At 37.6% G+C, this 25,991-nt stretch overlaps 3 protein-coding genes across 9 annotated transcripts in view; 1 reads left to right on the top strand and 2 right to left on the bottom strand.

The window, feature by feature from the left end:
* LOC124639745 (flotillin-2) overlaps positions 1-4,700 on the top strand; it is a 279,960-nt gene extending 275,260 nt beyond the window's left edge. For 3 of the 4 annotated variants that reach the window (XM_047177210.1, XM_047177212.1, XM_047177213.1), the window contains 7 exons: positions 696-928; positions 2,090-2,209; positions 2,563-2,670; positions 2,934-3,040; positions 3,392-3,575; positions 4,006-4,180; positions 4,502-4,700. In XM_047177210.1, coding sequence (XP_047033166.1) covers positions 696-928; positions 2,090-2,209; positions 2,563-2,670; positions 2,934-3,040; positions 3,392-3,575; positions 4,006-4,180; positions 4,502-4,560 — 986 coding nt within the window. In that variant the 3' untranslated portion in view covers positions 4,561-4,700. Of the gene's footprint in view, positions 1-695; positions 929-2,089; positions 2,210-2,562; positions 2,671-2,933; positions 3,041-3,391; positions 3,576-4,005; positions 4,216-4,501 lie in introns of all 4 variants that reach the window. The other variant, XM_047177211.1, reaches the window with a different exon arrangement.
* A 1,716-nt stretch (positions 4,701-6,416) lies between these two features.
* Positions 6,417-11,392, bottom strand: LOC124639675 (L-asparaginase-like). 2 transcript variants are annotated; one of them, XR_006985477.1, is made up of 9 exons: positions 11,128-11,392; positions 10,727-10,849; positions 10,014-10,126; positions 9,538-9,663; positions 9,085-9,209; positions 8,371-8,603; positions 7,575-8,020; positions 6,887-7,116; positions 6,417-6,524 (listed from the first exon to the last, which is right to left on the bottom strand). XR_006985477.1 is itself a non-coding variant. In XM_047177120.1 (9 exons), exons 1-9 carry the CDS (start codon positions 11,198-11,200, stop codon positions 6,477-6,479), a joined length of 1,116 nt encoding a protein of 371 aa, XP_047033076.1. In that variant the 5' UTR covers positions 11,201-11,382; the 3' UTR covers positions 6,417-6,476. The 2 variants fall into 2 exon arrangements, 1 of the variants encoding a protein (XP_047033076.1); XM_047177120.1 differs by having other exon boundaries at positions 6,887-7,000; positions 7,860-8,020; positions 11,128-11,382.
* Positions 11,393-16,751: 5,359 nt separating this feature from the next.
* LOC124639500 (vanin-like protein 3) lies at positions 16,752-25,904 on the bottom strand. 3 transcript variants are annotated; one of them, XM_047176892.1, is made up of 10 exons: positions 25,747-25,904; positions 22,309-22,425; positions 21,915-22,040; positions 21,385-21,557; positions 20,861-21,075; positions 20,652-20,738; positions 20,463-20,566; positions 20,095-20,286; positions 17,936-18,060; positions 16,752-17,680 (listed from the first exon to the last, which is right to left on the bottom strand). In XM_047176892.1, exons 1-10 carry the CDS (start codon positions 25,798-25,800, stop codon positions 17,197-17,199), a joined length of 1,677 nt encoding a protein of 558 aa, XP_047032848.1. In that variant the 5' UTR covers positions 25,801-25,904; the 3' UTR covers positions 16,752-17,196. The 3 variants fall into 3 exon arrangements, with proteins under 3 accessions (XP_047032848.1, XP_047032849.1, XP_047032850.1); XM_047176893.1 differs by lacking the exon at positions 25,747-25,904 and adding an exon at positions 23,280-23,441; XM_047176894.1 differs by lacking the exons at positions 16,752-17,680; positions 17,936-18,060 and adding exons at positions 18,346-19,211; positions 19,437-19,558 and having other exon boundaries at positions 25,747-25,903.
* Between the last annotated feature and the right edge of the window lie 87 nt (positions 25,905-25,991).

The raw sequence follows: 25,991 nt of genomic DNA, 5'->3' as shown, positions 1-25,991 counted from the left end.
TCCCGGGATCGATTCCCGTTACGGTGAACATTTGTGTGATGACCATGCATTGGTCTGGGTATAATAAGTATTTATAAGTATTATATTATGTAAAACATTATCCGTCTTACCACAAAAACTTTTTAACGTCAGTTTAAGACTTGTCTAAAAAAATGTCAAATTATGACGTTGACATATGGTTCATTTTGGAGCCACATTTTTTTTAGACAAGTGTAAAACAGTGGTTAAAGTTTTTGTAGTAAGGCCATAAGTAGTTTATCAGTTGTTTTAGCACCCATAACAACAGCTAATATTTTTATGAGCTAGGTTAGGTTTAAGAAAAACTTTATTTCTCATATACTTCATTTCTCAAGGCTAGGGTTATGGTATCGAGTGGTGGTGTGTGAAGGAGTCGCGATATTTATGGCGACCTCGATGGCGCAATGGTCACCATGCCGGACTGCCGAACCTGAAGTCCCGGGTACGATTCCCGATCCGGTCGACATTTGTGTGATGAGCATGTTGGTTGGCCGTGATCTGGGTGTTACAATATGTACATATTTAGGATCAATATCTATACATGTAACTATACTTAGTTTATTAGTTGTGTTAGCACCCATAACACAAGTTAATTAATAACGTACCATGGGGCTAACCGACCTTGTGTGAAAAGGTGTCCCGACATTTATTCACATTCTTTCTCCCTCTCCTTCCAGGAACTCTTACAGTAGAAGAGGTGTACAAGGACAGAGATCAGTTCGCGGGGCTTGTGCGGGAAGTTGCGGCACCGGACGTCGGTCGCATGGGCATCGAGATTCTGTCGTTCACAATCAAGGACGTGTATGATGATGTACAGTATCTGGCCAGCTTGGGCAAGGCGCAGACGGCGGTCGTCAAGAGAGACGCCGATGTTGGTGTCGCTCAGGCGAACAGGGATGCTGGGATCAGGGTACGTTAATTGAAGAAGTATTAGTAGGTAGGCTAGAAGGCTAAAGCTCAAGTTTACCTAAACGTCAGTTTTCTTAAAACTACTGTTTACTATAAATTTTATGTTCAATTTTCATAATGACAGTTTTTTTTAAGAAAAACGTACGCTTATACTGTCGGTGAACTTGGGCGTTAGTTTGTGTACTTAGGCAGCAAATAAAATGGCAGCATTTAAAATGGAGTTGGATTATGATCAAAATGTTTTAAGCCCCCGAACATTCATTCCTCTGGGCAACTGGACTCTTGGGCATTCATAAAGCCGGTAAAGCTTGGACCTCCCTGTGAAATCTACCAAATTGAAATTCGTCGAATGTATGCATCAAAGAACTCTGTCAGAGCGCACTTGAAACCTGCCCGAATATTTTTAAGCCATCCTTTGTTTTGGAATTTTTATGATTTTTGGTACGAAAAGCAAATATGAAGTTAAGGCAAAACCTTTATTTACAAATATTTATAGTAACTGTTTATCTCTTATGTCCATTTAATATAGCTTTTGCGTTAATTATAATTTAATGTAACTTTACCTGCGAAATTGTTGACACAAAACACAGAGAAAAATTAAATCAAACAAGCCCACATGTGAATTATTCGGCTCATTAAGTTCGTAATGAGCATAATATCGGTTATTTGAGCAAATTCACCGAATGGTCGAAGCCACGCGTGCCGAAGCCGGCAATTATTTACCGTCCACAAGCCGTCACGACCACAAAACAATTAATTTTGTGACCAGCCATCTGATTCTCTTTTGCCTCTCTAGATATATTTGTTGGAACAATTTAATTTTGATTCTTGTATTTAATTTATCTCTTTGATACACTACATTGGCATTTGCTATCCGATTCTGGAGTATGACAAAAAAAAGACTAATTTTTTGAGTATGAAGTTCAATCTATTGGAATAATTCTTTGGTCTAGTCATCACCGGAGCGAATGCGGTGCACACGGTCTGGATTTCGATTCCTTGCCTATTCAAAAATTAGCAAACCACCAACACAAGTTAGAGATGATATACTCCCGTGTATGATTACGATAGCAGTACTTAGAGGTGTTACCTACAAAGAACCTATATATAGAATAATATAATATAACCTTTACCCACCACTAAATAAGGTATAACTTCGCAGGAGGCGGAGTGCGAGAAGAGCGCGATGGACGTGAAGTATTCCATGGACACGAGGATCGAGGACAACACGCGCATGTTCAAGCTGCAGAAGGCGCAGTTCGACCAGGAGGTCAACACTGCGGTTAGTAGTACTTCTTAGTGATTTTGTTTATTGTAAAGCATCCACCTACGCCGTAAGAGAAACTGCACCTACGTTTTTGTAGTACCTTTTATGTAATTCGCAGAAAACTGGTGTGACATTGACTTTTTTATGTTCTTACTTTGGTTTTTAATCTTATAGGGCCAAAGTTTGTAAGTATATACCTATTGTGTATGTTTGTTTCTTCCTCATGCACAAATGATTCAACGGATTGTTCGGCGATTAACCTTCGAATAACGCATGTTGTAACTGTTATTATCTCTTCCAACACTTTCAACTGATCCATCAGATAAATGTACAGTGTTCTGCACTTTATATATTTTTTCCTATTACAGAAAGCGGAAGCGGCACTGGCGTACGAGCTGCAGGCAGCTAAAATAAAACAGAAAATACGTAACGAAGAGATACAGATCGAAGTAGTGGAAAGACGCAAGCAGATTGAGGTAAGACATACATAACAAATTGCATGCGAACTAAAGGGCACACCCTTGTGTACCTACTCCCGTGTGAAGTCGTTACAAACTCCTTTATTTAAAGCCTTATGTACACCCCCTATAATACTGCCACCATGCTCCCTGCTCCTGTGGAATCTTACCATTAGAACTTAAGATTTATTTACCGATTTGAAGGAAGAATAAAAATATTTTATCAAATCTAGGAAATCATAGTGTTCTAAGTTCATCCGTTACGTGTCTGTGATTGTCAGGTGGAACAGCAAGAGATCTTGCGTCGTGAGGAGGAGCTGAAGGCGCTGGTGAGACTGCCCGCGGAGGCCGAGGCGTACCGTCTGCAGGCCATTGCTGAAGGAAAACGGTAACTAACTGTTTTTAATCTGAGATATATTGCAGAGAATTTATATTCTTAACCTCAATTATTTTGCTGTACGGTGTTTAGTCAGTTCACTGTCATATTGTGATTCAATTTGACCGATACATCACTATCATGGCTCGTGTAACCTGAAATTATGCGCCCTATTGCCGCTTTTACACACACTAGCTTTACAATATAGACGCAAAATGCTGTGGTGGGACGAGGCATTTCAGCTTTGCTAAATTACGTACTAAAACTGCGTAACTTGCTTAGATTTTATGTAGAAAGGATCGAAGATTATTGTGAACTTCGTGGTCTAATGAAACTATTTACATGAATTTCCTTCTCTCCTAGGACTCAGACGGTAGAAGGCGCGAAGGCCGACGCGGAACGCATCAAGGTGCTCGGTCTGGCCGAGGCGACAGCTATAGGCGACGTGGGCAAGGCCGACGCCGAGCGCATGCTGGCCAAGGCGAAGGTCTACAAGCAGTATGGCGACGCTGCCATCATGGCGCTGGTGCTGGAGGCTCTGCCTAAGGTTAGTGAACTCAGACGGTAGAAGGCTTGCGAGAGTTTGTTCGAAAGAGTTATCGGGGCCCTGGTACATAATATGGGCTAAAGAAGGAACATTTTAGTCAACAAGAGTTTGATACTACCTCATGTTTCTGTTTTAACATAAAAATGTCCACTTATGAAACCCTATTTTTTTTTTTTCCGACGTTAAAAATCATCAAATGACCCCTCCCGCTGTGGGTTAGCAGCGGTGAGGGAGTGTCAGACTCTTACTGACTAAAAACCGTCGTGTTCCGTCATAGGCCTTTTATGTACCAGGGCCGCGGTATCTCTTTCGAACAACCCGCAGCCCCGGCAGGCCTTGGCCCTGCTGGGCCCCGCTGGGGAAACCCTATGATCCATTAAAGGTAAAGACAGTTTAGTCTCCTTTACTAAACCCCAATTTTTCTCTCCAGATCGCAGCAGAAGTATCAGCACCCCTAGCTAAGACGGACGAGATAGTGTTAGTTGGAGACAACGGGGCAACCGGTGAGGTGGCTCGCCTTGCCGGGGGTATCCCTCCAGCTTTGAAGACCCTCACCGGCCTAGACTTGACGCAGGTGTTGAAGCGGCTCCATCCCAACGGCACCGGTCAGTAATGTAGCTAGCCATGCCGTAGTGTTGAGGTGAGATTAGTCAGTGCATTTTGAGACGTATGAAAAGGTTGATGAGGTTGAAATTTTAATGTGTAATGTTGTCATGCTACTGAAATGTTTTCTTTGCTATGGATCTCGCGTTGATTTCAATAGTTTGCTGTAGTTTCTCTTTGCTGCTGTGTTCGATTGTTACCGATTGTTTTTTTCGTTATTTTAAATATACAACTCTTTTAAAGTTTCCTAATTTAACATCAATTGCATTCCGTCACCAATTTCCTCAGAACTGTGAAATCTAACTCAGGAATGCATTCACCAGATCCCTCAATGTCAGCGGGCACCAGTAAAAAGAAGACGCCTGAAGTTGCAGCATGCTAAGAACCAATCAGAGGGAGCCAACAGTCGTGCCGCACATACCATCGACCAATGGCAACGCCGCACGGCAGAACAATGGAAACAGTGCCATAAGTTACCGCGTCAAACACCACAATATCATGGTACAATTTATACCTGTGTAAGCAATATTATTTTTTCAACTGTATTATGTAAGCTCGGACTAAGATAAAAGGAAATATACCACACTTTCTACGCTGGAAAATTTATCTTACAGCACTTGAAATAAAGTACAAATCTCACCTACATCTTTTTGGAGATAAGACCTTTCGATTATACTCTAGGCATCGAGCCTATTCAAATATGTATTTCCTTTAATCTTAGTGTGAGAAGTCAAGTATCAAGTATGTTATATACCTCTTTCTTCCTCATAACGTTGGGGTCGTGTCCGATCAAATCGATATAAGTATTCGAATATTTACGTCATTTCATGTACAACATACAACATAGTAAGAAACGCACTCCACTAACTTTTATTTAGTTATCATTGATCTGATTGTATGAATTTCTGATAGTAATTTGAATTTTGTAGTCTTTAAGATCTTGATATATTGAGGCCCTTTTTTTATAAACATAATAAAGACCCGTCTTCTTCGACAAATTGTCGTTTTTGGGGGTGAACTTGGGCCTGATATTCAGACCGAACGAGCCGCGCCGCGTCTGTCTACGCAAATGGTCGACGCCAACGGCTCAACCCGTCATAAAATTAATTTAAAATGATATTATTACACTTTTAACATCTTATTTCACGTTTCATATTCGACTATTTCGACCAGTTTAGCAAAGGCTACGCATTAGTTTACTTACGATTATTTTTTAAGAAAAAAATTTACCTAAGTATCTAAAAATCGATTCGGTAGCCGAATCTAAACTTACATTTATTATGTTACATGTTGTACATAATGTGTATTGCCTATCTAGTATATAACTTGTAGCACATAACGTTTATGTACTAGCGTACCGTGTTAACCGAAGATGTATATTTTTCAATAGAAAGACTACAGGTAAATTATTGTCTTATAGAAATTTAGATTTTGTACAACTGTGTAGGAGTTAAAGTTAAGACAATGTGTTCTTTTAGGCACTGCCTTTTTCAGTAGTTTACCCTATTGTGTGAAGTATCTTATCGCCGTCAATAAATCAATATCAAATTATTAAAATGTACAACTTTTGCTTGAAATATATTTCTGATATTTAACAGAAAATACTTAAATAGGTGTTTTGAAGCTGTTCCCGCAATATAATTGTGTGATTTCAATCAATTGGGCTTGGTTACATCAGCTTCTTATAATGAATCTTTTGAATTTTCTTTGTGTTCGTATGGATGTTAGCTTGTCGATATCGATATATCGATAAAATCTTACTTTTAAATAAGAATTGCGAATATTTTGTGTGGCGTGTGTGTGTTGTATTCACAATCTAAGCATTTATACATTAAATTGACATTTTATCTTTTTAATTATGATTATTATAAATAATTAATGAAATAATATAATTTCTTTGGTATAGTTTTGTTATTTTTCAATGTTGTTGCTATTGTTTTAAGTACAATTTCGTGGATTTTTTAATTATTGTAATTGCACAAGAAATGTATCTGAATTGAATTCTTTATGATATTGGATAAGCTAAATGATTATTTTTAATAAAAAGATGTGTAATAATTTTGGTTTTTCATTACAAAACCATACCTACATTTCTACGGTTTTGCTGAATTTTCTAAGATATATAAATTACCAGACATAAATACCAAATCTTATTAGATTACTAATAGTTCGATCTTAGTAGCTCATTTGGAAAAAACAGCAATGATTTTTTGCATAAAAAAATGAGACATAAGAATGTAGTTAAGAATAGTTTATTCACAATTAAATTAAACTTAGATCGCTTAAAATATAAATAAATTAGTTTGTTGGATTGTACATCTCGCCTCTGATATTAGTCTTCATTAACTGTAAAAAATAAAAAAGCTATATTAATGAACAGTCATGAAATTAAGAAGATTAAACCAATTAGCAATATAAAAACGCTAGAAGTTAGCATTTTCAGTAGCATTCAGTATTTATTAGAACTTGAACATGTTGTTAAAAAAATGTTTTGTTTTATTTGTCTATTTGCCTATGACTCTGAATCTACTAAACCAATTTCACAAATTCTTTCACTATTGGTAAGTAAGTAACACAATCTCCACGTCGTCTATATTTAATCTAATATTTATACTAGATTAGAATAGGCACTTGAGTATTTTTCACGGGACACTGATGAAACTGTGGTAAAACTGCTAGTAAATAATAAAGAAAAAAAGTCTACTTACTTTAACTTTCTCCTCGTAACTCAGTTCCTTCTTTGATAGAACATAGCACAGCTTGGCCCACGCTGCCTCAGCTGTCATATCGTAAGCAGGAACAACGCCACATTCTAATAGGAGCTGGGGAAAAAGAATATTATTCACCACTTTTTGCCAAAAAAAAAGATAAATCTAGACACAAATTCCCATTACACTGAGGGGACGGACCACCATCAGTCAGAAAGAATGGTAAACTTATAGTTCGGCCATTCAGAGAATGCGTTCCTGACACGTCGCGATTGAACTGACGACGTAACTTTGCAATGGCGTTGCAGTTACGATAAAAATATTTTTGCTGGTTGTTTACCGTTTTAACAATTGAGGAGCATTAAAACAACATTATTATATCAATAATCAATGAATGTTATTATAGTTCGGCCATTCAGAGAATGCGTTCCTGACACGTCGCGATTGAACTGACGACGTAACTTTGCAATGGCGTTGCAGTTACGATAAAAATATTTTTGCTGGTTGTTTACCGTTTTAACAATTGAGGAGCATTAAAACAACATTATTATATCAATAATCAATGAATGTAGTTACGTCGTCAGTTCAATCGCGACGTGTCAGGAACGCATTCTCTGAATGGCCGAACTATACGTCGTCAGTTCAATCGCGACGTGTCAGGAACGCATTCTCTGAATGGCCGAACTATAATTGCGGCTCTCCGCAAGTAGAATGGTACAGTACCATGCGCTCACCTGTGTTTAGAAGTTGTGAACCGCCATTTCTAATTCAAAAGCCCGCCAATTTAGGTGGCCAACAATCCACCAACATTTGTCGACATAACAAACTTTGCGCTGCTCCAAACTTCGGGCGAATCGCTGTATAGAAATATTATTTGGAGGTGCGCAAAAATATTATAGTGGAATGCGTGGATTCAGGAGTCGCCAACCGCCGTTTCTAATCGAAAAGCACGGCAATTGAGTGATGTACTCACCAGCCCAGTCTCATACAGCGGCTTGGCGATGACGGTGCCGTTGATGCACTGCGTCACGTTCACCACCAGCACCTTGTTCTTCACGGCCGCCTCGATCTCCTTGTAGATGTCCTTGCGTTTGATGGGGATGTTACCGTTGCCGTACGTTTCTAATACTACACCTGGAATATAAATGACAGACATGACAGTTTTATAAATAGCTTTAACTCGTCTAAGCTGAAATGTCGCACCTCAATACCGTATTTTCGTTATATAAAACCGAAACATGATCTACGATCATCCATGTAGGTAGGTAAGTAATATTTTTGAACATCAACATATTTAATATCCTGTCTATAGAGAACTGACAATAACTTCGTCAAAATGACATCTTCCAAATGCTTCTTCAACTAACCAATTCTTCTAAATCAACTTACTTAAAATTAACTTCTCTAAATCTAAAGCATTGATAAGCAAGAAGTTTTTAAAATCCTATTACTTGTAGGTATTTGTACCGGGACAAAGTCCTTACCTTCCATCCCCGAGAACACAGCCCTAATAATCTCAGGCTCTATAGTTGGCGCCATCTTCAGTATATAGACCTTCCTGCAGAGCTGGTCGTGCAACCTGCACTCGTTGGGCACAGAGCCGGGCGGATGTATCAGCATCTTTGGGTCCACCTCCAGCGTCGCCTTGGCTTCCAACAGTGCGGGGAAGTTGGGGGAGTCGAACGCGTAGATCTTTGTGTTTGATACTTTCTTTACTCTGCGAATGGATAGAAAAAGAAATGAAGATTTTGATGAAGTACCCATGATGAAATTGTTGAATTTAAAGAAAAGAGCAACACATTATACCTAGATGCTGATTTTTGTCGAAGGTCAAACTTTTTGATAAACAGGAATACAACAGTAAGTAGTGTAACTAATATACAGTAGGTAGTTACAAAACTTGTAACTCTAGACAGGTTGAAGCAATTAAGATGAAAATCTGTGAATAGTTTAGAACAGGGAAAAGTCATAACATGTTTTTAGAATAGTATACGAAGAAAGTTCATAAAACCTTGATATAAAGTACTAGCCGTTTTTCCGCGGTTTCACCCGCGTCCCGTGGGAGCTACTGCCCGCACCGGGATAAAATTTAAAATCGGTCCAGTAGTTTTTGAGTTTATCCATTACAACCAAACAAACAAACAAAGTTTTCCTCTTTATAATATTAGTATAGATTAAGTAAGGCGTGGCGGTCGTACCTGGTGCCTCTAAAAAGCCTGGCTCCGAAGAACACGGTGACTTCTGGTATGTGCTGTGTGGCGGCGATCATCACGGCGCAAAACAAGTTATTGTTGCCGTCGCTGCGAGGTTGAAATATGGGGATCTAGGAAAAAACTCATTATACGTCACTCATAAACACGTCATACGTCTAGACTTTGTCATTCTCGTCAATAGTGAAATGTCTTTTGTTTAGGTGCTACTCATCCGATATGCTGCATTAGAATCAACTGCAGATCTGTACTGGAATGTGATATCAAGAATATTGCTACATAACCGCTTCTCATATTATCCTCTTCAATTACCTCATTATCATTAAAAATGAAAATTAACACCTTATACTGCATATGCACAAGGCATCAAATATTTGAGTTCAGGGGAGCAAAGCTAAAGTGACGATAACTGCACATTATTTTGAACGTCCTTGATCGTACCTGTGCTCCAGTGAGTACGACAGTCTTGCCAACAGACTCCAGCATGAACGATAGGATAGAGGCACCATAAGCTGTCGTGTCCGTGCCGTGGAGCACCACGAAACCGTCGTAGTCGTGGTAGAATTTCTGCAAATAAACAAATTTTGAGATATCATACCGTTAGCCAAAATCGCAATAAACTTAAACTATTTATGGAGATACTGATAACACTTCATCACCTAGAAGGGGGAACTTCTACCTGTATTATTCAACTTTTTTTTCTACTGCCCTTTGTTTTAATTTGCATATGCATGTTTTGACTCAGGCGGGGTTTTGCATTTTTTAGAAGCTCAATATTATTTTCAAACCACCCGATTGCCAGTGATGAAGTATAGATACCTACATAACAGATAGCATGTTCTGTAGATTCAAAAACTGCTCATCCAAGTCAAGTGCGAGTTGTTTTAAGAAACTAAAAGATAAGTACAAGTATTTACCTTTATATCTCTCGCCTGTTTGATCCAGTCGTCCATTGTGAAGTCTGAAGAGTCTTTGAGCTCATCATATTCGTAGATTTTGTACAAGATTTTATGTTCTGTGTCTTTTCCATCTGAAAATTAATTTGTCCTATATGAAAAAGTATTTATGAATCGGAAACAGGTGTTACATTTATTTAATTACGTAATGTTCTCAATAAACCTTATCTTTGTACATCTGTTATCGCTTCTGGCAAATATTTAAAATCTGGGAAACTCCACTTCTCAAATTATAATTTTAATGTAAACACCTATTAATTACAAATGAGATATGATACAACAATTTCTCAGAATATGATTCTGTACGTTTAAATATTGCATATGTGTTTATTATCTATCCAATGCCCTATTGACTTCCTAAGTTAACTTAAAAATAGAACCCATACAGATAACCAAACTTCGTCTATCTCCACATGAACATTTTTTGGTGGGAAATCATCTAATGACCACTTACTCTGTGGGTGCAGCGCGAGGGAGTGTCAGACTCTTACTAACTAAAACCCATCATATACCTTCTTTAGCCATTTATGTACCAGGGCCGCGGTAACCCTTTCGAACAACCCCGAAGCCCCGGCACAGCGCACTGCTGGGTATCTCACCAACCTAACAATTAACTGTTTTTTTTTCGTTTAAGTAGCCTGAGGCCCTCAACACATCTATGTTTATCAACCTACCTGGTATAGCTAGGTACTCCTGAAGATCTGTGCCCTGCAGGTGTTTTTGCCAATATTCATTGTCATGCAGCTGTGGTAACTTCCTGATCACTCGATGCTCGATGTTCTTCTGTGGTACCAATACTGGAAGAATAAAATTACGACATTAATAAGGCTAGACTGGGTAGATAATGTGTTTGCTGAAAACCGGTATTGTGACCTCTATTTGAATAAAATGAAATAGTAATGCGGCCAATATAAAAGTTTTTCCATCTTCGTAGCACCGCAATAATTAACAGGAGCATTTATTTGTGTAACTTCAATTTAACACACGCTAAAACTTATATATATTGTAGTGTAAGTTACTGAATCAAAAATAGAGAATTAACCGTTTAAAAATATAAAATAATAGATTGACCAACCTCCTTTCTCATTCTTCAGCATACCAAAAGTACCGCCCGTGTAGATAACCAGCACTCTAATATTTTTCACCATTTTGAATATTTGATAATCGAACAAAAAAACAATTGAATATCCACCATCAATAACGTTTGAACTTCGAATGCGAGATTGATTGAGTAGTGGACTTATATGTATGGAGTTACACACGGTATTCGCCGCGTATCTAACAAGGTTGATGTGATATTTACATTATACAGTATAGATGTTATGTCATGTATGTGTGAGTATCGTGTGAAGTGGCGGTGTGCATACTGAGAGACTACAGTTTCTCGTAGATAGTTGTAAGCTGATTAAAATCATTGACATCAAACTGTCAATAGCTACATGGTGTTTATTTTTAAGTAAACCCTGGTTCTTTGAATTATAGGACTTCTGTGCTTTCCAAGCGTGTCTCTAAGGTATATGAGCCTGAGTTGAGGCCTATTAGGAAAGTCAGTGACCACTTGCATCAATGCTTAAGTTTAAAAAAAATGGCTCAATCAGAGGAGTTGTGTACGTATAGATGACTCGTTACTTTATATCGAGCACCATGGTTGAAAGTGGTTAGATGCTCGATGCTCCTACCACCTTTATACTTACTTATAATTAGTTGAGTGAGAAAATGCTAACCGAAGATACTAACTTTACTAACTTATTAGACTAACTTCGGTAATCATGCTGCAAGGTGCCAAGTATGAAAAAACCAGGAAACCGGTTACAGCCGACTAGGCACAACGAAACGGAAGTTTTATATTTTCTTCTGTCCTACAAATCACATCGAATTCTAAATCACCAACATCGTCCTAGTAGTCTTCATCTTCTTATTTAAAAAAAACTTTAAATGATCGAACAAGTCCTAGTGTCACGGTTTTCTCAAATACTAACGGATAAGAACCCCTTTCCATAAAAGGAGAATGGGAGAAATGTTTGGACTTATACTTTATTATGTACTCCCCTTATGTACTCCCATTATGTACACCCCTTATGTACTTTCTTATGTAGGTATATTATTACACTCCCCTTATGAACTTCCTTATGTACTTCCTTATATACTTTATTATGGACTCCCGTTATGTGCTCCCCTTATATACTTTCTTATATACTCCCTCTAAGTACTCCCCTTATGTACTACCTTAAACGGGGTGTGGCCTAATCACATTAAATTAAATACGTTAATATACTGGTTAATATATGTCGATTAGCACAAAGAAAAAAATAAAATACCTACGTAAAAATATTTTTTTCAAACAAAGTAAATGGAATAATTTTTCAAGAACAGCCTGTAGATACCACTAAAATTGATGTAATACAAATAACAAGCAGTGTCATGACACGCGTTATCAGCTTAGAAGAAGATGAAATAAACATTTTTATCTCATTCACAAACCACAAATAGTTTGTTCTATCTTGAAATTCGTAACGTGCGGTTAACGTCGCGTGCTACAAATTTTATTTTCCTAACTTTCCGCTTTTCTTCATTAGGCACAAGACATGATCTCATTCGGCTGTCATAGAACATCCTTGGCAGTCGTTACGAGTAGTCAGAAGCCAGTAAGTCTGACACCAGTCTAACCAAGGGGTATTAGGTTGCCCGGGTAACGGTTGGGGAGGTCAGTTGCTCCTTGTAAAATGGTACTCAGCTGCGTCCGGTTAGACTGGAAGCCGACCCCAAAATAGTTGGGAAAAAGGCTCGGAGGATGGGGGACATGATCTAGTTCGTTAACATTAGCTGGAGGTCAAACTCTTGTAGAGGATTCCAGTTGAGAATGGTCAAAGCGCTGTGTAGACACTGTGACATTCCCTCTGCCTATATACTGACTTCTATAACATATCTAGTGATTAACGCTCTCCAGTGCCATGACAGAAAATACCTTTCGATATCACGACATCAGTTTCTGACAATGTTATTTATGTTGTTACCTACCTTCTTGCTAGAGAAAAAGGTGAATGTTCCGTTGACGAAAATTTAATCCCTGACCGTTTTGGTATCTGTAAGCCAAAAGAAATAAAACTAGCTATTCTTCTTCACAGAACCTGAGCGAGCTCGTTCTATGAATGAGCTATCTGGTGAAATACCAACAGAAGTTATATTGTATAGCTACATCACACAAATTAAAGAAGGTGAATGTTGTGACGTATAAGGAAGTTCAGGAGTTGGCGCTAGATAGGTATAAATGGAAGGAGCTGCACCGACAAGAGCTGGGCTCTTAAATTGATGATGACTTTTAAAAATAAGTTCACCTTGTTAGACGCAGGTAAGAAAAACAATGGCGCAATAATGTAGCAATAGTTGAGTAACTGGATTTTACGATGTAAGTATGTAATGGATTATCGAAGTCATGTGATTTTTTTCGATATAACGATCGAAAATTCCGAAATGATCTCAAAAACATTATGTTACTCAGATAATTTATAAGGGGAACAAATATAATGACCACCATAAAATGCTTTGATACCCTTAGTTTTGTAACCAAAAATATCTACTGAACACCAGAAAAATAAAGTCTAAAAATGTAATAGTACCAGCTATTTTAGTCACGACTCCACTTTAAATTATATTCGACCACCAAAAGTAAATGATCACCAACTCTTGACGACCAAATTAATGTATTATTTTTGCCTAAATCACTGTGATTGCCATAAAATGTGGGCTTATTACCAAATAAAGTTGCAGTGCATGCGCTATCAAAATATGCGCCCCTCCCACCGCACCGTGAACGCCGCGCTGTGCCGCGATGGATGGATTGCCTGAAAGATGATGAGTTAGGCGATTATCAGACTGCCCCGCATGATGCAGCGTAGTGCGTGGATGCGTTTTTTCCGTTGTATGGAAATATCTCCGTTTATATGGAAAACACGCATAGTCCAACACACTGAAAATGCATCCACGCGCGTTCATGCGGATCACGCACATACATGCGGAGAAACACGCACCCCCGCGCGTAGGTGCGGGGCGAGACGCAAGGTATGGCACACTGAATCCCGCAATGCCGCGCGTGATTTTGAATGGGCGTGACGTGTATATTTGAAAATGGAACTCGCTGTGCGTGAATTTACAAAACGCACCTACGCGCGTGAGTGCGTGAAAAACCCGCACGATGATGCAGATCTGCACTCCCGCAGGAACGCGCGTAGGTGCGTCGACACGCAAGATGCAGCGTGATGCGGGGCAGTGTGAAGAGCACCTATAGGAAGGGAGTGAGTGTCAGTATGACGAGTGACAGGGGAAAATGGAAGAAAATGACATATTGCGCCGACCCCAAATAAAATTGGGAACAGGGCAGGGGAAAGAAGAAGAAGAATGTGTTTCTCAATACACTCCCTCGAAAACACATTCTTATCGCACTGTTTAGAGGCATGCAATAGACAATTTTCCACCCTAGTGCAGGAAAAGGGTCCCCTTAATGTTATTACATTTATTGTATCAGGCCAAACTGATTTTTTTGGAGTCAGTTTACTTAAACAGGATAGCAAGAAGTAAAAACTGATCATTTTATATTAAAACGCTGGTATAATTTTGATGATCATTTACTACTTTTGGTGATCATTTACTACTTTTGGGATAACAATGATTTATTTGGACTCATTTTGCTTAAATAGGATAGCAGAATTTAAAAACTTTGGTTATAATCTTACTTTAAAATGGTGGTTTAATTTTGGTGATCATTTACTATTTTTGGCTTACGCATGATTTATTTTGAAGTAATTCCACTTAAACAGGATAGCAAAGTGTTAAAACTTTGGTTATAATTTTACATTAAAATGCGAGTTTCATTTTGGTGATCATTTACTATTTTTGTCTGCTATTTGTTACTATATCTGGTTATCAGTTAAACATAAGCCATTTATAAGTCACATGGGTCACCAGCCACAACCATGAAACGCGGTCATAAGTATGTTTCTTGTAGTATTCTTGAACTGTAGTTTAGTTGAATTTTTCTTTTTCAATCTTCAGACTAGCGAAAAGTCAAGCTTTTTGTTTTTTTTTTATAATGTACCTATGTTCTATGGTAAACTTGCAGGATTCACCGAAACCAAAGTCATCTATGAAAAAAAGTTTGTGGAATCTCTGATAGGCTAACAACGACAACCCTTCCAATCTTGAAAATATGACATCGATAACGGGTATATATGGGTTTTCCCCAGTGTGAGAAAAAAAAAAGTGATCAAACAAAAATAATTTACAAGTCATTGTTGTCAGGCCCGCCGTAAGCGGGCGTGCAAGGCGTGCACCGCACGCGGGCGGCACGTCCTAGGGGGCGGCAAATCGAGCGACCTATCACGTAATATTAAAAAAATACAATATCTTTTTACCAATTATTTGATTTCAATATTTCCGAACACAGCCATAGCGCTAAGAATATTACTTACACTGCCGGTTTCAGTTACATCTGTTGGTTTCAATTATTAAAAACGATTTAAGATCAACCATTAGCGTAGCGTGGGGGGAGAGAGCAGGGGGGCAAATGCCCTGGGCGGCACTATTTAGGGGGCGGCAAAATTAACCCATACGGCAAAATTAAACCATAATTACGTAATAAAAATATTTTTACTAAAAATAGATGAGTAGATTAGCAATAAAATTTCAGAAAAAGCCGCCCTCGCTTTGGTCGTCCCCTATCAATTTTGACGGGTTCATCCTTTGCATCCCCAAAAAAATTCGCTCTCGCTGCGCTCGCACCTTCATGTCAGATATCGCAATCGCAATTTATCTTTGTTGAATTGTTGAGGCATTCAATTCCGGAAAATCATTTTTCGCGCACGTCCGTTATAGCTTTTTGTTCACTTTGGCTTTTTATGATATGTTTACTTCATGAAAACTCTAAGGAAAAAATCGCGCTCGCTTCGCTCGCGGCTTCATGTACATTTGCACTTCATTTCTGAGTATATCTTACTTTTTGACTTTGCTTTGTTAATTTACAGTGGTTTTTATTTGTTTTGTGTCCTTAGACTAAAAAAATTTCGCGCTCGCTTCGCTCGCGCTTCCTTACATATGAAATATGTCTCATGCGTTGACTTTTTCAATGGGCAACCCACGAAAAACCATTAATAACATATTTTACTGAAATTAAACATTGCTATAGATATTTAAGTTCGTTAGTTTAAGTTACCCATAATCTATTCTAAGCACTTTGATATACATTATGTTGGTAACTACTAACATTAATCACAATCTTTCAATACATAGGGGCCACTTGGGTAATGATTGCACTGCATTGATGCCCTAAGCAATTGCTTAGTCTGCTTATGGGCTAACCCAGGACTTCTTAGGTTACTCTAAGACTTAGAGCATTTCAAGTAAATAAAAAGTTATGTGTAATATATGTTATGTACCTAATGTACCTATTGCAATATTTATGAATCCAAAAGGAAGTGCGTTTTCTGCAATCAGAGCGGTGCATGTACATATTTTTTTCTGTTGGACAAGTAAAATGGATATGAATGGGTGGGGGGGTCTGGACCCCCTGGACCCCCCCCCCTTATATATTTTTTGACAAAACCCAGTATAATATGTAGTCGTAGGGCGGCATAATCGGTTTTGCACGCGGGCGAACAAACAGCTAGCGGCGGGCCTGATTGTTGTAAGGGAACAAAACGATAAAGATGCCATCAAATAAATATGTTTATTGTCCACTTATCGTAACTAAGTATACACACCACATGCGACCATATCTTTAAATGACCAGCCGCGATAATTTTACAAATTCTTAAAGTACTGCTCTCAAGATCGAGATAATATTAAAAGGAAACAAGAACCGTGCTACAGTTGATAAATATTTTATTAATTTAAAATGTGCAGGTACTTAAGTATGTACACATAACATTAAACCTAAAATTAATACTTTTTACAAATTGTTTAGGTGCCTAATATTTAAATGTGATAGACACATTCACAATACAGTTTGTGATCTCTAATACAATTAGGTACAAGAACACAATTCAGCTGAATCAAATCAAATAAATTTGAAATACGCAAGCAGCTACAAATCAGTAGCTATATTTTTATCGCTTGTAAAATATTTGTGTGACTTTCGTATACTTATAGCATTCTAAAACTGTGAGTAGCAAATCACAGTTACGGCCATCACCAACAACGTATGGCTCAGAAGATGTACAACAGAAGCGTCGGCAGTCGCTTCTGTCGTCGTGGTCGCTTCTGACGTTGACACTGTTGTTGCTTCTGAAGACTGTGTAGTCACTTCTGAAGTTGATTCTGTTGTGGTTTCATCATCTGGCAAAGGAGGATCTTCCACCTGTCCGTCAGTCGCAAACCGTCTTCCCCAGATAGCGAACGCATACAACTCAGCGTTCTTATTCTTCAATGACATTGTGTGAACAGTAACATCATTGTTAGGGGTGAAAGTATAAGAATATTCTTCGGATTCTAACGGCATGATGTAGATTGTAGAAGAGACTGGATAGACGATGGAGTCATTGGTATCTAAGTCGGCTTCTAGGCTGGGAGTTGGCATTGTTGCTGTAATGGTGAGCTCGTCAAAGATGGCGGTCGTGTCTGCTAAGTAAAGAGCGAACCTGAAACCAAAGATATACGAGCAGTGAAAATTAGAACATAAAACCCATTCAGTCATTATGGGAATAATCTCGAATAGAGTCTGACGGTTAAACACAGGGTAGGACGGCCGTTAACGAGATAGTAAGACGATCAGACGAAAATGGAGAGCACTGGATACAAGCCTTTCGAACTGGTCTTTTTGAAAATCGATGGGCTATCGTCCTACCGCACACATGATTATGATGTTGACAGGATCAATGAAAAAAGAGTATTACCTTGAGCCACAAGTGTCTCTAGCATCACCACTGCAAGCGTAGACACCACAGATCCTCACACCGCCAGTTGCCACGCCAGAGTACGAGCGCACGCCGCTAAACACGCCAGCCCTGTATCTGTAATACTGGAATCAAACGAACAAATTGTATTTAAAATCTGACTAGGATTGAAAGGCAAATTTGTAAACTGTGTAACTAAGTTTCATCTTCTAGTATTGCAATAGCCTGCCTGAAAACTTCTTCCCGAACGGTTTGGCGCATTTCTATTTAGAAATCAGTCCAGTATTTTTTTAATTCAATCGTTTTATCCTTCGAGTGCACAAAACTGCAAGTTTTACATGTTATGACAATCAAGGTACGAACAAAATTGAGTGTCTTTTGGGGTTTACTCAGGGACAATAAAATAAATATTTATACGACAACAATTTTGCGAGCGTTTATTAAAAATAAATCGATTTATGAGGCAAAAAATCAGATTCGAACGGGGCTTAAAACAAAATGTGCAATGATCTGACATGAACAAAAAATTAAGTACTTACGAACCTTTTGGCACGTAAAAAATTAAAACTACAGAACATAGAAACACAAATATTGGTAAAAATATAAGAAAACTAGATTAACATAACATGCAACCAACTAGCATTAAAAACTAACAAGATCTTTTATCCAATTTGTAAAAAAAAATACATTCAATACTATGTTTATAGACTCCATAGTCTTTCAAACTTGCACATATTACTCCATATGATTCGATTCTGAAGTCAACAACTGTCTTACGTAATTATTTAACCACTAATTCAGTCTTAGATTACTTATATTCATCAAAATGGCACAACATTCTTCAACAGTCATTTGCATTTAATCATCTGAACTGAATAAATCATCTAGCAGAGTGTTGAATTTCTGAACATCATCATCAGATGGTTCCTTATTATGGTCCACATCCCTTGTGTAAATCCTTCCCCAGATACCAAAAGCTATTAACTCTCGTTGAGGCACGTTAATTTTGAAATTGAGACGCTCTCTTTTGGTCCTGCTAATAATTTCTTTCTGAAGGATCGATAAGCGATTTTGTTCCTTCTGTTCGCATTTAGATTGGTCCTTTTCCTTCGAGGTGAAAGTAAAGTTCTTAGGACTGAGAGGAAACTTGTTGTATCTGACTGTCACAGGGAAGTACTCAATATTATTGCAGTCAAGTGTGTCGTTGTATGTGTTCCGGTACGTATTCATTTCTATTTCCAATTTTTCAATTTCATTTTCTTCTTGTTGTGTGTATCTGGAAATATTAAACGATTTCAGATAATTATTTATTCAATAATAACCTTAGAGATCAGTCACATTAAATGATTTGTGATGAACATTGATTAATTATACTTTTTCCATGAATTCAAAAATACAGAGCAAACCATGAGAGATTACGAATATACTGATCCAAAAGCAGCTACAGTTCGTCTCATATGTAGGAAATCTAAAGCACAACTGATTATGAATGATGAAATACCTGTAAGAGCAAGAAGTGACGTTATCGTTCTTGCAGGCGACGAGCAGACACGCGACGACGCCGATCTCACGTCTAGCGTATGTGTTGGTGCCGTCTTGTATGAAAGCGCGATACCGCACCGACTGAAAATAAATTACTTTGTTGAAGAAGTTAGGGCAACGATAAGAAGCAAGGATTTAGTTGATCAATAAGCTAAATATGATGGTGACGGTGAAGATTATTTGGTAGGTTGTCAGGAATATGCCAAGTTTGTTAATTATAAGGATGACGATGAAGTAGAAATCAAAATTAAGAGTATTTGTTTTATATAATTATTGAAAATCGCATCAAGCGAGATCTCTCTAGGAATAAAGTTAAAAACCCCAACTTACCTTTATCATGCACTACATAACGTATAAGCAAGCACTAATATCATGCAAAACCCGAGGCGTGCAAATTGTTAGTTTGTGGAAACTAAATACGCATTGTATTTGGAGTTGTATGTTAGTAACACCAAAAATGAATAAATAATACATTAAAAAATATTAGAAACACCTAAAACAATCTAAACACTAAACTAAAATAAAAAGAATACAAAACGAAAAAGTAGCCATCATGCACTACAGCAATATCTAAAGTGTTAAGTAACGAAAAAAGAAGTAACTAGTCTACTACTCACAATTTCACTATTCCTTTGAGAAAGCGTGACTCTAAAAGTACAAGACACATCCTTGTCTACTAGCGTGAACTCCTGGGTGCCTGGCTCTAAGAGCTTGGTGACGTGTGACGCGAGGGACGGGTCGACGATCAGGCGCATGTTGTTCATGTTGAAGGGATCATCGTAGATGGGACCTGGGTATGTCCCTGACACCTGGAATGAACGAGCATCATGGTAATGATAAAATAATTGCCTTATCCTCGAAACGAATGCAATGCAAGCTGGCAATAGATCAAACTTAAGTTATTTAGATAATTTGATCCCAAAGATGGCAGAAGGAAAGAGGATTCAACAATTCTAGAAGTTTAATGAGTTATGAGGGATCTTACCTCACCAGGTACTTTAGGCACTTTCGCCACAAGAACTTTAGTTGTAGGTAATCCAGGCATAATACTGATCAGGGCACCAGCTTTACCGGAATATATTCCAGAACCTGAAAAAAAAGTAAATAATCGTTCTTGATACCATCCTTCTTAATACGATATTTTTGTTATTAGAACGAGAATCAAAATACGTACCTCCACTACCAACTCTGACATTGTTGGCTCCAGATCCCAAGAAATTGACATCGAGGGCGTAAGCATACGCCTCCTGGATTTGAACAGCTGAAAACGTAATAAAGAATTAGGTACTTCTGTGCTTCAATCCTTCAGTCAATGATTAATTACCTATGCGAAGTTGCTCTTGAAACCGGAAGATATCTCCGAAAATTATTTTTGTCACTCACCAGTCAAATAAGGAAGTTCAGAGAACCACATGGTGGGGAATATGACGTCTTTAATGTTCATCTTCTGCACAACCTGCACAGCAGGTATTTGGAACATCAGGTCAAAGCAGATGAAGTGTCCGAAGGTGACGCCGAAGTCTGTGGTGAACACCCCGAGGTCAGGTTTCAAGGCTGGCGTGTGAGACGCCTCTCCGAACAAGTTTATTTTACGGAACCTGAAAGGTAGGAATGAGAATATAAGCTCTTATGGTACTCAAGAATAAGGTCGATTGAAGCAAAACTCATAGAATCTAGAATGATTTCTAATCCATGGCAATAAGTTCAATGGTGAAAGAAAACCTTAAGAGAGGAAACTTGATAGACTAGACTTTGACAGAAATTAGCAAATGTGGTGATTTACCTAGAGACTTACACCACGGATTAGAAAAAAAAAACAATTTACCCGGATTGGTCGTTTGGTTTGTCAGAAAACAATGCCTCATATCATAATGACCAGGGTCTACTATTTATAAGGCTGGGCTCACCTGTCAATAACGGCGCCAGTCCTATCAAACACGACATTGGTGTTGAACATATAAGACTTCTCTTCAGGACAATTCTCTCCCGTATTCTGAATTGTACAGTCCATCATCTCGCGGCCGTTGATGACCACGTAGATCTGATTGGCCCTCGCTGCCGTTGATATGGCCACCATGAACTGAAAAGATATGAGTAGGTAATAAGAGTGAATGTCAGAACACAGAATGAAGATAGGATAGAGACATTAGGAAGGAAATTTAAAAGGAGCTCTCACACTTTAGAGTTCATACGTCATATCTTTTCAGAGACAAAACTACTTAGGTTTTTGGTATCAACAAAAATATTGGGTAGTTATTTTATTTACTTTCAATGTAAAATCCCCTAGATCTAGTGGTAACAGCAGAAAATTTCCCTCCCTTCGTTGCTTAGAACATATTGGGGTAGGTATATGACTCACAAATAGTTGAAAGACGGTAGAGATACGCCTGCCTCTCCTGGCAATAAAGATTTGTAATTATTTACATACAAGACTTACCTCATCAAACATAGTAGGATAGAGCGCTGGTATGGGGTAATTCTTCAGAGCGCCGTAGATTGGAACCGTGAAGTAAGTCGAGCTGTTCGTCAGCGTCAGCTCAGGGAACACCACAATATCAGCACCCTGTAACCATTTGGGAGATTGTTACTTTATCTGACAAAAGAGAATTTCGAGGCACTCCGAGTCTTCGTTGGGTAGCTATGCCGATCCTTATGTAAGACCCTCAGATTATTGAAAGACAAGTGAGGCTCTTACTCCCAGTGTGACCTGTGTCAAGTTGCGATAGACGACCATTCGTATGTCAATACGAATTATCCAGAAGTGCTTGTAAATGTGAGTAAGTAGTGAACAGGGCAGGAGAAAGTAAGTAAACAGCTTTATATAAAAATACCTGATCAGCAGCTTCCTTAATAAGGTTGGCATAATTAACGAGGTTGGTCGCCACATTCCCCGTCACTAAGTACTCCACCACAGCTCCCACGTAGTGATCATCTTGAGGAGTCGATTTCTGGAAACAAGGCATACGTAAACGATGATGACAATCTGAATGGAATGAATGGAAGAGGATTATAGGATTTTAGTGCATTTATTCGCTTAAAAACGGCTTTGCCACTTTAGATGATTTATTTACGGAAATAATTCCCTCGAGTACCTATATGTATAGCAGGTTAGTGGAAGTTTTCTCGGGAGGTAAGAAAACATAATTAGAGCAAAAATTGATTTTGATTAACATCGTCGTTTCAGTCAGTGGAAATAATCGATATGTTTCATTGAATACTTTTGTTTTGGTACATTCAATAATGTACCAAACAACCAATGTAACACCTTCATGAAACTTATGGAGTGCAATAAGATATTGAATAATTCAGAACGCACTTATGCACTTTAATAACTAAGTCTATAGGTATACAAGTTAATATCTTCAAGCCATTTAAGTAATACCTACAAGTATTGTTTCTATACGATAATAATCAGATTTCCACACTGTCTTTACAAACACGAATCTTATCGATGTTACTTTGTTTTTCGATTTTGATATATACATAGATAGAAGTATAAAGGAAACATAATATGTCTGGATGAATCATAAAAACAAATGGAAAAATACTTATTAATGATATCAATATTTCTGCACGGATGCAAACAAGAGAATTGCATAAAGACGCAAATACAGAAAATAAAAATAATGAAACAAATTAAAAACAACAGATATTTGACCCAAATAGACAAGATAGCAACACAATTAAGTATATATCAATTATCGTAATTCTTTGAACACAATACTCAATAAACAACATCACACAAACACACACTTTTGAGAAAAGACACAAACAAAGAAAGACACATCAATGATTACATTACCTCAGACGAATTTAATACTAAACATAATAGTATTAACAGTCTTGATTTCGACATTTTTAATTCAATTAGATACGTAAACACAGATGATACGGATCGCTTCAATAAATAGATCGAGACATCCGATAATACCGGAGTCTCGGTCGCTACTGTTCATGTTTACGAATATGAACTCTCTAGTGATGGCCTAGCGAGCATGCTCGTTCGATCTGACCTAGAACGTCAAGTAAAGGTTGGCTTTGTTTACAAGACCGCTACAAAGTTGGGGTCGTTAACATTTTCTATAGACAAAATTGGCAAACGAGTTGGACTTCCTTGGTTGGATGTGAAACTGGTTTGGTTTGTTTTGATAGTCTCTTTTGTGGAAATGGTCTAGTGTGGCTTTAGATACTGTGTTTTACTTCAATCTTTCAATGTATTAGGTCTCTCTCAATTTTATTTTCAGCGTAACAATGTATTTCATAATTTCAAAAACATGATCGCGCAAAACAACGCGGTTCTTAATTTGAAATTGGCTCGTATCCATAACCACACAATCGATAAAATTCGTCACACGTCACGAAGGTAACAAAAATATTTTCATCCTATTCTATTTTATCTGAATTGGAAAGAGACGAAACGATGGAAACTATTTCTGATAAACTTAATTTTATTCTGTTTACTAAAGTGCAGTTCGTGGAAGATGATGCACTAGGATAGCATAAAACTATAGATGTAAATTAAATGTATGCATTTCTTGCAGTGAATGAGAGTAAAAGAGAGAGTGCACTGCAACAATGAAATTGAAACGGTCACTAACCTCTTGAATACAAATAAAGTGGACGGAGTACGATGTTCACTCAATGAAAAGTACCTACTTGTAGGATTTGCAAAAGGATTGTTTCACAATTATGACAGCCTGCGACCGTCCGCGTCGTGTTTCATCCAATTCTTGACAGAATCGTCTAAGAGGACAAGTAAATAGTTAGGCTTCGTAAGTACTGAAACTCTGTGAACCTTTTGAAGAAATATGAGAAACAAAACTACATGAAAATGATTGATGGTATCTTTGACTGCCTTTAGTTAAATACTGAAAGCAATTTGGTCACAATTGATAATGTGTGTATGTGTACCAGAAATCTCTATGAAAACTTAGAATAGATTTTATCGCAAATTAAATATTATTTTAAAGTATGGTTACGACGACTTGTATGTTTTAGTTGATTCCACTGTTACACGTACACGCACATACAAAGAAGGTGTATAAACTGGGATTTCGCATTTAAGTCCCACTCGGAGTCATTACTGAAGTTATTTAAGTAATTTCTTAGGTCTCAAAAGTCTCTCTCTATGTTTTTTCGCTAACATACAACCCTGCAATGGTATAATTCTTTGCTTTCTTTACACACGTGCACATATGTTTATTATTATCTCTTAATATTTAAAATAAAACATACCTACTTAGATATACAAAAATATACACTACCTACACTTTCCACGAGGATAAAAAAGTGGAAAATTTTAAAAAGGGATTTAAATAGTGATTATCCGTGATATTTTATAGGTACATTAATTATTAGGACAAATGAGAATCGGAAATCAACATGCAACATCGTGACACACTCGTGCGCAGCTTATCTTGCAGTTAAGCTGTTGATAGCAACAATGAAGATGCAAGGCAAATGCAAGAAGCTATTTATAGATCTGTTGTCCAGCAGTTTGAAGTGACTGCCCTCCGTGCAAGATGGGATGTTAGGGTCGATTAATGGCGTACGTTCCTTGCTAAATGAATATTTTTTCTATCCGTTTGGCCATTTCATGTGATAGTAAGCTAAGTTGTAGTCAAATGTATGGCAATATTAAATTGTATAAAGGAGATACTTTGCGAATAGTTACTAATATAACAGTGAATATACAATAGATACGTAAGTCATATTTATACATTGTGTTTTCCAGCTTTTAATTTTTTTTTTTCAATTTTAATACTGAATGATAACCATAATGTAGTGGCTTTATTAATAAACGTTCATAAACGCGATTACAAGGAATGGCGCGTTGATTGGGCACTTGACAACAACGAACAAAAAAGTGTTTTGTAAACAATGTATTGCAATATAGATAAAGTGCACATGGCTTAAATTGAATAAATTAGTTGTGAAGCTTAAAAAATACGTCATGAATGAATTAACTTTGACTGTAAGTACCTTCTGATTATGTCGAATTTGGAAAAAGTTTCTGAAATGTAGGTTTCTGAAAACATGACAACAATACGATGACAAAGTCATACAAATGCGTAAACATGGACTTTGAACCCTAGATTATATAATTACCGAATTTCCTAAATTACATTTAGGCATTTACTTGTGTCAAAAGTTTTTAAAAATTGACAATTTTTTTTAATTAGGACAAAATAAAAAATATGAAAACCAAAAAGGGCTTTAAACCAAAAGCTAAAAATCAAAAAAAGCTACGTTTGTCATGAAAAACTCACCTGTACAGAGAATCCTATACAGGAAAACAGTAAGCAAATATACAATAATCTCATATTGATGTTATTTACTTTAGTTCCCTTCTACCACGCGACAGAGCCACTTCGCAACTCATGCGCCGTTGACTAAACGATGCCTTATTTATTTGTAGGCAGAACAGTGCGTGCGCACTATCAGACGACACGATAAATTGTAACAGGAAAATGCCATTAGGTTCTAAGTTTAGAAATATGTACTTATGTAGGTA

This window comes from Helicoverpa zea, chromosome 19, assembly GCF_022581195.2.
Source record: "Helicoverpa zea isolate HzStark_Cry1AcR chromosome 19, ilHelZeax1.1, whole genome shotgun sequence".
Taxonomy (NCBI): Eukaryota; Metazoa; Arthropoda; class Insecta; order Lepidoptera; family Noctuidae; genus Helicoverpa; species Helicoverpa zea.
The sequence above is the reverse complement of the archived record's forward strand: the minus strand, read 5'-3'. Positions and strand labels throughout refer to the sequence as shown.